The sequence below is a fragment of the Canis lupus genome, chromosome X, assembly GCF_011100685.1.
Source record: "Canis lupus familiaris isolate Mischka breed German Shepherd chromosome X, alternate assembly UU_Cfam_GSD_1.0, whole genome shotgun sequence".
NCBI lineage: Eukaryota > Metazoa > Chordata > Mammalia > Carnivora > Canidae > Canis > Canis lupus.
Window position 1 is genome coordinate 107,962,651 of NC_049260.1, and position 14,693 is coordinate 107,977,343.

The 14,693-nt window shown below is 44.8% G+C and overlaps 1 protein-coding gene across 1 annotated transcript; it reads left to right on the plus strand.

Annotated features, from left to right (window-relative positions):
- Positions 1-1,781: 1,781 nt before the first annotated feature.
- CD40LG (CD40 ligand) lies at positions 1,782-13,898 on the plus strand. Its single transcript, NM_001002981.1, is given in 5 exon segments — positions 1,782-2,219; positions 4,375-4,506; positions 7,919-7,973; positions 9,835-9,897; positions 12,735-13,898. Coding segments are annotated over 5 exon segments (783 nt in total). The 5' UTR covers positions 1,782-2,063; the 3' UTR covers positions 13,112-13,898.
- The last annotated feature ends 795 nt before the right edge of the window (positions 13,899-14,693 follow it).

Here is a 14,693-nt window from a genome sequence, read left to right on the forward strand (position 1 = left end):
GAGGGGCGGGGAAAGAGAAAAGAGGAGGGGAGAATGAGGATGAGGAATACCAAAGTTTTAAGGGGAACAGAGTAAAAAGGGAGTCACACAAAGAAGTATTCTGAGAGTCTAGGGGGACAAGCTTTCAGAAGGGTGACAATAGAATCATAGGTTAATGGACGGATAGAAAGGTCATTAAAAATGAACCATAAAAAGTATTCAGCCAAAACTATTGTGCTAATAATGGTGGGAACAGTTCCGGGGGAATACTGGGGCCGAAGTCATATTGCAGAAGGCTGAAGCTGGGGAAGTGGGAGGCAGGGAGATTGGACAGCAACTCTTTCTGGAAGGCGATCATGTGAGCAAATCCTGACATTGCTTACATCTCTATGGCAGTGCCTTGAGCGTCCTCCCTCTCGGCATTTGGCCAAGCTGATCTTGGCAGGGCCCTTGCGCTTCTGGCATTCTGTAATTGTATGAAACAGGGGCTTTGGAGAAGTCCTAAAGCCCATTCTGGATCTCATGATTATTTTCCTTCAGTTCAACTCGGGTTACTTGTCTAGGAACCGAAGCCTCTGACTTGACTAATGAAAGTTTATCACGTGCGTGGAAGCTACCTACTTGGCAGATGTAGTGAAAAGCTACACAGCTCTGAGCCCAGGACAGGATGCTGGCGCGTGGGAGGGGAAGAGAGCAGGTGCTAACAATACAGATAGTGTGCCTACAAGAGCACTTTGTTACATTTCCTATTTGTCTCTCAAAACAATTTTATAGGAATCACCAAAGTGATCTTATCATGGTTTCTAGACCAGGTTGGGATGTGGGGTAGGGATTTCCACAGTTGCTTTTGTTTCAAAGGCAATCTGATAAAATGATACAGAAGACATTGAGAAATGCATAATCCACATACCTCAGTGATTCAATTCATTGTCAAAACTTTAGGTGTTTTTGATGTTGTTATTGTTCTTTTGTTTTTTTTACTAGTATGTAATGAGGTGGTGATTATTTGGAAAACTCATTATCTTCAGCTAAACAAATTCCCCCAAATTCAGAATGAGTTGTCTGTCACTTAACACGTCTCAAAGATCTTTCGTACACATTTTTATTTGATCTTTGCAGCAGCCTATAAGATAGGCAAGGCAGGTGCAACTGCCCCTTTTGGATATGGGGAAACCAAGACCCAGAGAGGTAAAGTGATTCATCTGAGGTCCATAGTGATTTGTTGATAGAGCAAGGACTAGAATTCAGGTCTCTTAACCGGAGCATATGTTCTCTATTCTGATCCATTACATCAGCATCAGCAATTATCTGACAGACTGGAACAGTGTAGACAAGCAATTGGGCTAAGTCAAGTGAAGATTCCAACTTTAACCTCCTGATCCCAGAGTTTTGGACCAATTTCCTTTAAGACCTCACTCCTCTCGGCCTTTGAGAAATTTCTTTTTCTTGAATTACCTTTTCCAGCTAAATTAAAAAAAATAACTGTCAGCACTCCTTTTTGCTTCATGCCATGTAGACTTGAAAAGTGCTGGGATTTCTTTGGATTTTCAGATTAAAGAAGTGTTGAGAAGCCATTAGCCAGGGGTATATCAGTCATCAAATCAATCCAAACTTTTGTTGACATGTTTCTTTCCCCATATGCCAGGTTCCCGGTTTGTATTAGTAAGATTGAAATTGAAATAAGTCTGTTGCTAGTGGACAAATTTGTCACTTTCCTTGAAATTGGTGAACCCAGAAAGCTAGCGATAGGAAAATACTGCCATTGTCTGTTAAGAAGTCTATGACATTTCAAGGCAAGAATGAATGTATGGAAGAAGAAACTTGTTTCTTCTTTACTAACAAAAGGGAAAGCCTGGAAGTGAATGATATGGGTATAATTAAAAAAAAAAAAAAAAAAAAAAAAAACCTTTACGTAACTTTTTTTGCTGGGAGAGAAGACTACGAAGCACATTTTCCAGGAAGTGTGGGCTGCAACGATTGTGCGCTCTTAACTAATCCTGAGTAAGGTGGCCACTTTGACAGTGTTTTCATGCTGCCTCTGCCACCTTCTCGGTCTGAAGATATCATTTCAACTCTAACACAGCATGATCGAAACATATAGCCAAACTGCTCCCCGATCTGTGGCCACTGGACCACCCGTCAGTATGAAAATTTTTATGTATTTGCTTACTGTTTTTCTCATCACCCAGATGATTGGATCGGCACTCTTTGCTGTATATCTTCACAGAAGATTGGACAAGGTAAGATGAACCAAGAGTCCTTATTAATGAAAGTTGGGGTCTTCATTGATTTGCAGGTTGACTGGTTTTAGTTCTACCCAGATGATGGACAATGGTAGGAAGCCAAATGGCTAAAAAGGTCTTGTGGCATTATGTTTGCCATCTAGTTGGTAAGATGTCCTATTCTTGTCTCTGGTCGAGAGCTTGGGCTCTGGAGTCAGACTGCCTACGTTCAAATCTTGACTCTGGCTCCTATCAGCTCTGCGATCCTGGGCAAGTTATTTTATATTTCTGTGCCTCAGTTTCCACATTTGAGAAACGGGGAAGGTAATAGTACCCACCTGGTAGATGACATTAATTTAGCCTTGTAGCAAGCTTAGAACAGAGCCCGGCACAAAGTAAATACTAGAGAAGGAGAATATGACTTTGATCTGAAGCTTTATAGTGTTTTAGATTAGCACAGATGCAGATAAGTCTGGAATTTGCCATCTTAGAGTAAAAGGGGCATTCTCTCTATAATTATTTGCTAAAGTTTTGCTTAAAAATTTGTGTTTTTTTTTGATGGAGACAACCTTTTTTTTAATTGCTAACTAGAGAAGGAGAGTATGACTTTGATCTGAAACTTCATAGCATTTTAGATTAGCATAGACATGGATAAATAAGTCTGGAATTTGCTGTCTTAGAGTAAAAGAGGGCATTCTCTCTATAATTCTTCAAACACTGATTTTAGTTGCAAGCTGCTCAGTTGCCTTCTGAGATGTTTTACATTCTTAAGTGGCGGGACATAGGGGAACAAAACAGTAGAGTAGATTATTCAGTACTTTTGCATTCTTAGGAAAAAATAACTGTTAGGATTTGTCCTGTTTCAATGCCTTAACCCACTTCCACTGAGGGGCATTATTGGCTGTACCGACAGAAACCCAAGCACAGATGAAAAGGAGAAATTTGATGAATTATCTGGCTGTTCCCCTAACTCTGGATGTGGGAATTGTGGATGTACAGCATCTGGAGACCACATTTTCTCAGGGATGTTTGAATGCCCTCTATTGAGATCCCATCCTAGAATGAAGGCCAGGATGTTTTTCATCAGGATAAGGAGAGACAGTGATGGTTGAGGCAACTCACTGGGTAACTCACATTTTAGTTGAGTAAAGAGAGGGGTTCTGGGCCTGGTTGTTTGTGTTTGGCCTGGTGGGCTCTGTCAATCAAATGCCTGGACCCAAGCCTGGCCTCTATGGGGGAAGGCATTGACCAAATTTACCAAAGCATTGAGGTGTGCTCTTTTATTTTTTTTAAAGATTTTATTTATTTATTCATAAGAGAGAGAGCAGAGACATAGGCAGAGGGAGAAGCAGGCTCCCTGTGGGGATCCCGATTCGGGACTCCATCCCAGATCCTGAGGATCTCAACCTGAGCCAAAGGCAGATACTCAACTGCTGAGCCACCCATGTGCCCCTGAGCCACCCATGTGCCCCATTCTTGATAATAATGGAAGCCGCTGGCTAATTGGATCTTGTTTTGAATCTAAAAATTGAATTTTAAAACAAGAAAGTGGTACGGAATCAGTTGATTATACAAGTGAATTCCATACATTTAATTATTCTAAGACATTGGCAACTAAAATATCTTGTTAGCTCTGGGAAAGAAAGATGATTTCCTTAAAAATGCAAATGTTTTCCACAAATACTAAAGTTAAAAAGAGTGATGTAATTAGAAACTCAAGTTAATTGACACACATTGCAAATTCACTTCTTTTTATAAAGCACTGCAGCACAAAGTAAGATGAGGTGGGCAAACGAGCTCAGCAGAAAATGATTTTATACACTGGGTTCACAATGACCAATCATTACTAGAGCAATGAGGAATATGATCATTCTAGAATATTGCTGCTATAATACATGGACAAAATGTACACTGTGTAATGGAATTTTATTAGAATGGCTGTGATTTCTACCTAGAGTTTTGGTTAATGTGACGTTATAGTTGCTGGCTTTTGTCAATTTTTTAACAGCTAATACCAAATAACAGTAATCTGGTATAATGACTTTTATTCCCCATTTATATCTGCAAAGCCCTCCTCCTATTACTGATGCTGTGGAAGTAATTGTAGAGGCAGACATCATTAGCCATATTCTCCAGAATTATGTTTCTCATGTCCCTGTTATTTCTCAAATAGATAGAAGATGAAAGGAATCTTTATGAAGATTTTGTGTTCATGAAAACGTTACAGAAATGCAACAAAGGGGAGGGGTCCTTGTCCTTACTGAACTGTGAGGAAATTAAAAGCCAATTTGAAGCCTTTCTCAAGGTAAGGAGCTCAGCTGTTAATTAAAGGGTCATTGAAAACTTTTACTGCTTTTGCTAGGTCGGGAAATGGCAACCTGAAAGTGTAGAAGTTGTATAGACATACATACATATGTGCATACATATGAAAGTGAGATCTCTTCCTTTTATTGTGAGGAGAGGTTGTGGGGGGTTGGGGGAGTGGACTTTCTCGGTGCCACTCAGACCAGACCCCACATGAAGCCAGTCCACTCTAGGGTCTGTTAAGACCAGAGGTGGACAGAGGACCCAGTGCAGTCACTGCTGTCACTGGGGCCTGTCATAGGTACTGACAACAAGAAGTCTTAGAATGTTTACTGAGGATGCCCTTACCACATGAATTCCATCATCACAGAGAGGGAGTCTAGAAGCTTTCTCCTGAAGCAAAACATCAAAAAGTCTTCCTGTTTGTTTCCCCTCTCAGATGCTGAGTAGAATACCCTCGGCCCTCAGCTCACTTTGGGGTCCCGAAGAGAAGGCAGCTCTGTGCCAAGCTGGTGGGGGTGGGTGGAAGCAGGTATCTGGATAAACCAAGGGCAGTTAGCTCTTGCATATAAATAATGTATGATATTTAACCCAGGAGTAAAGGGTTTAAGATCTTTTTTTCTGAGCCTATTCCTGCATCATCTCCAGGAATCAGAATGCAGCCCCAATCTATGGCTGCCTTTTGTGTTCTTTACGCTAATCTAGGTTTTTAGATGAAGACTCCCTCTTTATTGGCTAGGCTTAGAAATGGTTTGAGTTTCTCTGGTTCTCTGAGGATTCTGGCTGGTACTATAGGGTGTTGGGAGGTGTTGCAAATTTAAATGTGAAGACAGCCACTTTCAGAACAGCAGTTCATAATCCAGATATTTATTGGATATTTAATAGGCTTGGCCGTGCGACCTTGGGCAAATGGCTTCACCTCCCTTGGCCTGTTTTGTCATCTACAAATGAGAGGGCTGAGATGACCCACTCTGACATTCTGTAATTATGTGACCAACCTTGCATTCCCTCCAAGGCAGTGAGAGCACCTTTGCTTTTTCCCCTCCTCTCCCTTTCTTTCTGAGAGTTTTACAGTTCAATGGCCCATTTCTAATGGTTTTATTTCCGGGCAGACATGTAGAATTTCTCAAATCAGCGACCCAGGGTAGGAGCAAGGAAAACAGCTTCAAAGTTTCCTATTCTAGAAAGGCAGCCTGTCTCAGGCATGTGAAGCAGGGCTCCTCATGAATGGCAGAGGAAGCCCCTGGCCTCTACTGCCACAGGGGCGGGATCCTAGTTGGTGCCATGTGGCCCTATGACACACATGGTAGTTAAACAAAATGTCTTCTGGCCACCCAGTCCTCTCCCAAACACTGTTTCCCTTTCCAATGCCATTCTCCCAAATTTCTCATTCTAAACAATATTTTGGACTTTTAAAAAGAAATCAAACTGGCCACCTACAGAGTAACCCCAAATTGGATATTAATATTCCTAGTGAGTGTTAGCAGGCTTTCTTTCTGGGCTTCGCGGTCTGACTGGTCCAGGGCAACGAAAGGTTGGAATTTGGGGGTTCCAAATCATAGGACTTGAAGGGGTCTTAGAAGTCACCAGATCCAATGATCAACCCTGAACTTCCCAAAATCCCTACCAAGTGGTTACCAAGCTCTGTTTGGACTGCTCTGGTGAGGAGTAACTCATTAGCTCCTGAGGCAGGTAACACCAAGCTGTCACTTGGAGGGGAAGATGGGCTTATGCTTGGGTAACTTCAGGCAGCGTCTTAAATAGTGTAATTTCATAGTAAAACATACTACTCTCCCTACCCCGCTAGACTGGTCAGTTCCAGGGTTGTCTGCCCACCGAGGCCTGAGCGGTCTTTGATGGGGGGGGGTGTCAAAGCATTTCCTTTCCAAGGTCAGTGTCCACCTGTCCATACCTTTCATGTAGACTTCCCAGTAAGAGAGAAATAACTAATCTGAGATTTTCTGGAAGTAAACTTTAAGAAGTCTTCTAGTCAAGGTGGAGAGTGAAGCAAGGGGGAGAAAAAAGCCTCTGGGGAGTGTGGCTGAGGGAAAGTTCACAGAAAGGCAAGGCTGGGTGCATAAAAGACTTTGCTGACTTCACGTTTTCATCTTGGCCAAGCCCTGACACCAGCGCAAACCACGTAGCCTAAAAGTATCTCAACCTTGATCATCACACTCCATTTTTTAAAAGACACTAAATACTCATTTGTTTACTGGCTGTCTCACAAACATTTTCCTGTCCCTGCACTTTCTCAGCGCCACACTTTAGCTCAAGTGGAAAGTTGAAGCCCTGTGGCCCCTGTGAGCATTTTGAGGCACAGGCTCCCCGTTAGGGCTCTGTGACTTACATCTTCCCATCTGGCAATCTAGCTGAGCCTACAACAGGACGCTCAACAGTCCCAACACTGATTCCTCCTGGGGAAGGACGAAAGGAAAGGCCCTGTAGAAAATTGAGTCCAGTAATGGAAAGGTGCCCAAGACTGATTATCAGATATGAAAATGCTCCTGTGCTCTGCCCTCGTACTTAGAGCCCAGAGTGATGGTGTGAGCTAAGCCGGCCTCTGCATGTGATATCAGAGTTTCTGCTCTTGGCTTCAGCCTCAGACTCCTTGGTTGACCTCGTGCCAGCCAGTTAAGCCATCAAGGCCTTGTATTCAGTATCTTTAAAATGGCAGCTGTACCCATGATTCCCTTCCTACTTGAGTTGATGGCCATGCTTGTAAATTTCTTTGAGCACCTCTAGCCTTCCCCCATTGCTAAGTGAAAAGAAACCACTTAAAAAGTGTTGCATTTGCCTTTGAACAACAGCATCATTGGGAGATTACCTGTGTTTCCTATATGCTGATATTCTATACATACAGGCCACATAAGGCGATCAGCATTGAGAGAATCTCCTCATCCCATTGACAATAAAAAATGTCTGAGGGTCTTTTCATAGTCCGGAATTTCTTCCCAAGGTCAAACTCACTCTTACCATTTCCTAAGAGATTTCAGACCAGTTTTATTTTAATAGATACATGCCATGCTTTATGTTTAGTAATATTCTATATGCTGGTAACCAGGGTAGAAACATCTCCTCATTCAACATTATTTGTCAATACCTGTCAAAGGCAAGGAGGCCAGGGTCACAGGAAGGGTCAGCATCACAGCCACTGGTCTGGAGAGCACTGCAGTGGAAATAATAGGGTCCAGATTCTGCTTCCAGGTTCACCCCTGGGCTTTCTGGGTTGTCAGCTCATCTGTCAGAGCCACAGGCTCCCAATCGCTATGATGGAATTAATAACAGGATCTAAGTCCATGTGATAATCCCCACCAGGAACAGGCAATAGAGTCATGACAGATGCCAAATGAATGATGCCTCTAAAACCCCAGGTTTCCTGTCAAAATGACCTTTTGCAATAATTCTTATTTTAGGAGATAATGCTAAACAACGAAATGAAGAAAGAAGAAAACATTGCAATGCAAAAAGGTAGGTTGCTATTTATCAATTTTTTTGAATACTTAAAACCTAAAGCTGATTACACTGAACAAACCAGCTGTTGAATTAGGGAACTTTTAGCCTTGGGAATAAAACAGGACCACAATGGCTAAATCGACACCTTCTCTAATGTCTGTGATTTGGAAGGGCTTTATATGTACACATTTATGAGGCAGGCTGTGTTCCTTTAATGCTAACAATACCAACTATGAAGAAATGCCACTATTTTCAGTATCTTCCTCAAAGCAACCCCACAGCCTGGTGCCGCCTACAGAGGATAAGATGACAAGAAAGTCATCACTGGCATTCATCGCTCAGTGATAATTGTTTTTTTGTGGGGAACCATGACCAGTTGAGTGTCTGCAATCAAGGAATGATTCTGTGTGACAACGTTCTATTCTCTGCCCTGTTCTTAATGTCAGAACATCTCGAACATCTCAGGGCTTGAAGGGATCTTGACTGGAAGGCAGGGTTCTCCAATGCAGCGCCACCCACAGAGCACGAATCTCCTTAACAGCACTGACCATCTGGCCTCTGATCTAACACGCCTAGGCGCCTTCTAGCTCATTATTCATCCTGGTCCATCTTGGAATGGCTCTAATAATTATAAAAAGATTACTATACTACTCAGAGGGAAGTCTTTTCTCCTCTGGAGTTGAAATTTGTTGCTTTAATCTCCACTCATTGGACCCAGTCCTGCTCTTTGGGGCCATACTAGGCAAAGTAGAATGCTTCTACACAGCAGCTGTCCAGATGTTGAAAGCAGCAATCATGGCCCTTTCTCTAGGCTAAACCTCCCCGTGTCTTCCACTGTTCCTCCCATGACTCCTTCCAAGGCTTTTCTTCTCCCTGTTCCTCTTAGAATTTAGCATCCCAAACACAAGAATAATGCCGGGAGTGAGCCAAACAGCTGAGCATGGGAGAGATGGGGCATCATTGGGAGACCAGTATTATTCATAATGCCAGTGAAAATGATGCTGTGGCTTGTGCAAATTAGTACACACTAAGAAATATATGCATACAGAGATACAGATAGTATTTTCCAAGGCAAAGAGAGTACTTAGAGCTTGCTTTAACTATTGCTCTGGATGCCATGGGTCATCTGATCTCCATGAAGGTTTTGTCTTCAGAATGATTTTAAAATGTGTTGAGTGGTATCATGTTGTCTGTGACTTACAGTGAAATTTGAGGAAATGGGGTGCATGTAGATGTTGCCCACCAGTCTTCAGGAAAAGGATCAACTGAACAAAACTGGTTATTCTGGTCATGCAATTTGATTCAATATTTACAGGGCACCTACAAAGTGTCTGACACCAGGCTCATTCCTGGAGAACAAAAATAAGAAAGAAACTTGCACACAGTCTCCTCACATGGGATATGAACACATCTAATTAAAGAGCAAGATTTTTACATGAGAAGCAACTTGAGCTAGGAACAATAGTTTGGCCAGTTGCTTGATGATGTCAGACACAATTGGCACCATGCCAGCTAGGTATGCAAACGCCACATTGGGGCCCAGTGAGGGTCCCAATGGATGGGAGCTGTTTCTAACAGCAAGATTCAAAATCTGTTTCACGAACACCAGAGTTTTAGCCTGCGTCAATCCGGTAAAGAGGAGTCAAGTACTGAGCAACCATTAGAAGAATGGGATCAGTGAAAATAGTCAATTCGGTGTTTAGATTCTAGAAACCAGCTTTTCCCTGTGACAGGGACTTCAGGCCGCTGTGCTCTTCCTTTTGCATAGCCTACTTAAGCCCAGTCTCTATTACACAGCTGTAGAACCGGACCAAATAGTTCTGTGGGAAGTTTTGTATTGCTTTGGCCTGACAGTTGACTTCTGGTTTCATTTCAGGTGATCAGGATCCTCGAATTGCAGCCCATGTCATAAGTGAGGCTAGTAGTAACCCAGCGTCCGGTAAGTCCAAAACATCTGAGTCAGTCACCCAGGTGGGAAAGCTGGGATGTGGAAGCAATGAAGCCTAATGATCAGGTTCCTCTCTTCCTCTGGGGTCCAATTTACCAATCCACCCATACCTCTCTCCTATGCTCTCCTTTGTCTTCAAAGTGAGCTCAGGAGCACAGATGGGACTTGAAGGGACAAAAGGAGGTGGGAAGCAATCCTGATGTTCTCATTATGTTCTTGTTCAATGGCCGATTCTAAATGATGAATTGCTGGATGGAGGAACCATTAGTCTGAGAACATAGACGAGATGGCAGGTAGTGACCTCCTGGCTAGGAGCATCCCTCATGCTAACCCCTCTTCGCTGTGTGTAAATGGGCCTCAGGGGGTACTTCCTCCCATCTGTCAATCCCTGTATGATTAACCCCAGCCTCACAGGGGCCAACCTCAGGGAAATTAAAGGTAAAATCATTCTGCAAAGATCAATAGGTGCCAGGATGTTAGATTTTCCAATGAAGTAACAACAGACGACATACTATAATCTTTTCAACTCTGAGTTTATTTCCATATACATTCTGCCATCATTCTAGCTCTTAGATCTTTTTTTCCCAAACCTATATACCTTGAGAGAGCTGGTGCCTGAGAATGTGTTGAATTTGATAAATGGATGGAAACATGCCTGCGAGCATGAAACCCCCTTGCGATATAAATGCAGTCTGATGGCATCAGAGTAGTCTTGGAAAAATTTAGCACAGTGCTCCAGAAAGAAGTTCTAAACAGTGTGTGTGTATGAGAGTGAGACACACAACAAGAGAGAGATAGAGACAGACAAAGAGAGAGTAGAGGAGATACCATCTTATCTCTGAGGTGGCATGGGCTTCTCAGTGAGTGTAACATAAATGGTTATCATGGATCATAATACAGAAGGAAGAGCACTGGAGAGGAAGTTTTTTTTAAAGATTTTATGTATTTAGTCCTGAGAGACATACAGAGAGAGTCAGAGATACAGGCAGAGGGAGAGACAGGCTCCCTGTGGGGGGCCCAATGTGGGATTCAATCCCAGGACCCCCGGATCATGACCTGAGCCGAAGACAGACACTCAACCATTGAGCCATTCAGGTGTCCCTGGATAGGAAGTTTTTGAAACGAGATTCCAGAACAGTGACTACCACTTGCTAAGTGATCTTGGGCAAGTCCATTTACTGCTGTTTCCTGCCTCACTGACTTCACAGGGTGACTTTCAGTGTCAAATCAGCTAATGTGGAAGAAGTTTTTACTGTCATGTGCTAGATAAATGTAAGGTGCCATTACTTAGCTTCCTTTACTGTAGTCTAGATGTCAGAAGAGTAACATAAAGCCTTTCATTAATACCAGTTATTCCTACCATACATAATAACCCTGCTGGGTAGCCATTCTTAGAAATGGGAGAATATCATAGCTGTATTGGCATGTCCAGGGTGGCCATCCACATGACACTTGCACACCTGGATTGCATAACAGCGACAGAGACACCACCTAGAAGAGTAGCTTCCCACTGGTCTTTGCCACCTGTACAGAAATCCTTGCCCTTGGATATATTTCACAGCACTCAGATTCTGCCAAAGGGCCCAGGATCGATATTGGTCCCAGCATATTTCCTAGTCCGCCTCACAGAAGGTCCGCAGGTGCGAGGACAGCAACATTCCTCACTGCATCCCAGTCCCAAACCCCCTGCCCCTGCCCGGGCACACTGCCACAGGCTTGACCTGCACCCCACAGCAAAAGATTAGGACAGATAATCTTAGTGGACTAAAAGAGAGAGAACCTGCCCTTGGCTTCTCAAATGGCCTGAAAATGAAAGCATCATAAGGAAGTATCATTTCTGGAGTGGCCAGGAGGGCCAAGAAATGTGAGACATCTCAGGATGACTTCCCTATTACTAAAAGAGGAGTCTTAACAGCTTGAATCTGATACCTTGATAGATGGCCAAGTAGGAACTTAAAAAGAGGGCTCAAGGAAGCTAAGGATCGATACTTTGACTTCTCCCCAGCCCCCATGCCCAGCAGTCTACCTCGCTGTGGGAGCTGAGATTTGAAATCAGGCGCACACCGTACTTTGAACCCACTCAACATCTCCGCCGAGAAAATGGCATACCGTTGGTGGGTACTCAGGTTTAGCCACAAGAACACAGGTACTTTCAAGTTGGTGGCGCCCACTACAATGGAAGATCAAAACACTGTGAAATGACAGGTTCATTTTCATACTTCCTTGCCTAATTTTAGTCCTTGCTGTGGGAGGCCAGCTGGGTTTGTGACAGCATGAGCAGGTAGGAAGAGATGGGGTCTTTCGGCAGTGGAGGCTGAGCTAGATGAACTGGCAACTCTTCCACTCTGGAATCCAAGGAAGGCAAGACAGCAGTGTTCACATCAGCTTGACGGTGAATGCTTGACGGTGCATAGTGTAGGATGTGGCACTTTGAAATCACTCACACTTGAAGTTCGAGGACCAATTGGCTTTAAAGGCTCCAAAGGAGGAAGGAAACTCACTGTGCCTGGCAGCTGTGTTTAACCTTCAAAATGAGTCTGTAAGACGCTGTAATAATACTATCCCCGTGTTACAGACGAGGGTAACAGACGGGGGTAAACAGCCCAGGGAGATTAAGTGACTGAAGTCTGGATTGGAACCCAGCTCTCACCGACTGCGCAGCCCCTACTGATTTGCCAGACGGAGGGGTGGAGGGGCCCTTGAGAATGCTTGGCACCCCAAACTGTCCTGTGTGCGTGAAGCCAGTATCCACCATTAAGGCCTGTGTCGTGCTGGGATGGGAGCCATGCACGCTTCGTCTCACCACGCATTTCCCCCTCTCCTTGCAGTTCTGCGGTGGGCGCCAAAAGGGTACTACACCATAAGCAGCAACCTGGTGAGCCTCGAGAATGGGAAACAGTTGGCCGTGAAAAGACAAGGACTCTATTACGTCTATGCCCAAGTCACCTTCTGCTCCAATCGGGCAGCTTCGAGTCAAGCTCCGTTCGTCGCCAGCCTATGCCTCCATTCCCCGAGTGGAACGGAGAGAGTCTTACTCCGCGCCGCGAGCTCCCGCGGCTCGTCCAAACCTTGCGGCCAACAGTCCATCCACTTGGGAGGAGTATTTGAATTGCATCCAGGTGCTTCGGTGTTCGTCAACGTGACTGATCCAAGCCAAGTGAGCCACGGGACCGGCTTCACGTCTTTTGGCTTACTCAAACTCTGAGTGCTGGCACCTCACAGGCTGCAGCTCAGCTCCTGTTGGTGGTCTTCGTAATACGGCCGAGCAGTTAAGACCACCACCCCTGTTGAACTGCCTATTTATAACCCTAGGATCCTCCTCGTGGAGAACTATTTATTATACACCCCCAGGCGTGGAGGGCTGCAAGAAGGGAATGACAGGGCGGGGGCAGCGCCAACAGGCCCCGGTCGGTAAGAGTTGATATTCTGGAAGCAGCCGCCCCACTGATGCAGACATCCAGAGAGTCCCATGAAAAAGACGAGACTATTATGCACAGATTGAATCCTCAGTAAACGGCAGATAATTAGTCCAGTTTCGTTTTGTTTCTTTGCATGCAGTGTCTTTCACTGGAGAATGTACTCGATTTCCCCGCGAAGATGCTGAAGGGCAACAGGGAGCCTCAGCTCACAGTCAGTTACGGTTGACCCGGGGTCCCCGGGGCCCCGATGGAGGGGACAGGCTCCAGAAAGTCTGATGGCGCGGAGAACTGGAAAACCCTGCCCCCACCAGCCACCCTGACACTCATTCTCTCCCTCCTCCGCCCCCCTCCCCCCACAGTCAGGCTGTTGCTAATCGGTTATCTTATTTCAACCCTGTTGCCTCTCCACCAGTGTAGGCGGGAGGAGAGAGCAGAGGCTGCCCACTCCTCCTCCTGAAATGACTGTATTTAAAGGAAATCTCTCCTACCTACCTGCAGTCTCCATTGTTTCCAGAGTGAACTTGTGATTATCTTGTTATTTATTTTTTGAATAATAAAGCGCCCTTAACGTTATTGTTGTTATCTAGCACCTGAAGCCCCTGGGGGCAGGTTGAGGGGGGGTGGAGGAGGAGGGATCCTTCGGAGGGATTCTTCCCAACTTTTGTGGTGTGTTCCTAAACTTGGTTCTCAAGCTCCTTGCACCACCAAGTATCTTGGCGACAGCACCCTCCTGACAGCCTGTGATAGGATTTGATGGATGACGTGAAGCTCCTTGGGGAAGAGCAATCTGGGTCTTTCTTGCCTGCTCTGGAAAGGCTGCAGGGGATTAAATAGCGCCTCTTCGTTCTTGATTCATCGCAGCTAGCTGGGGCTGGAGGGAGGGTTCAATGAGAAGCACCGGCTTCCCTTTTTAATAGCTGTCTGGGTGGTTCTACCTCAGGGGTGAAAAGAAATGGAGCTGGGACGAACTGGGGAGAAATATTGGTCCTCTGTTCTTCCACCAAAGCCAGCAGACCTATTCTTGGTCACCTCCAATAGAGGGACCAGGAAACAGAAGAAACTCAGAATGGCTGGTTCGTCTATACTGGTAGAGTGTTGCTTAAGGCAAACACCATAGGTTCAAGCAGAAATATATTACTGTAGAAATAGGAAGGGGGGAATGTGGGGGCGATGAGGAGTCTGCTCTGCCCATTGGCCCTGCCCTTCCTGTGGACCACACAGCCCCTTTTGGGCTGAGAGACTTTGAAGATGTTTCAGCATGAACTTCCAACACAGGGCTGAAATTGTGCTGCTTGAACTCACCTGGCTGCATACTGTCTTCAATGAGAGAACTTTGGGCAGAGGGGACATTTGTTGATTCAGGGACTC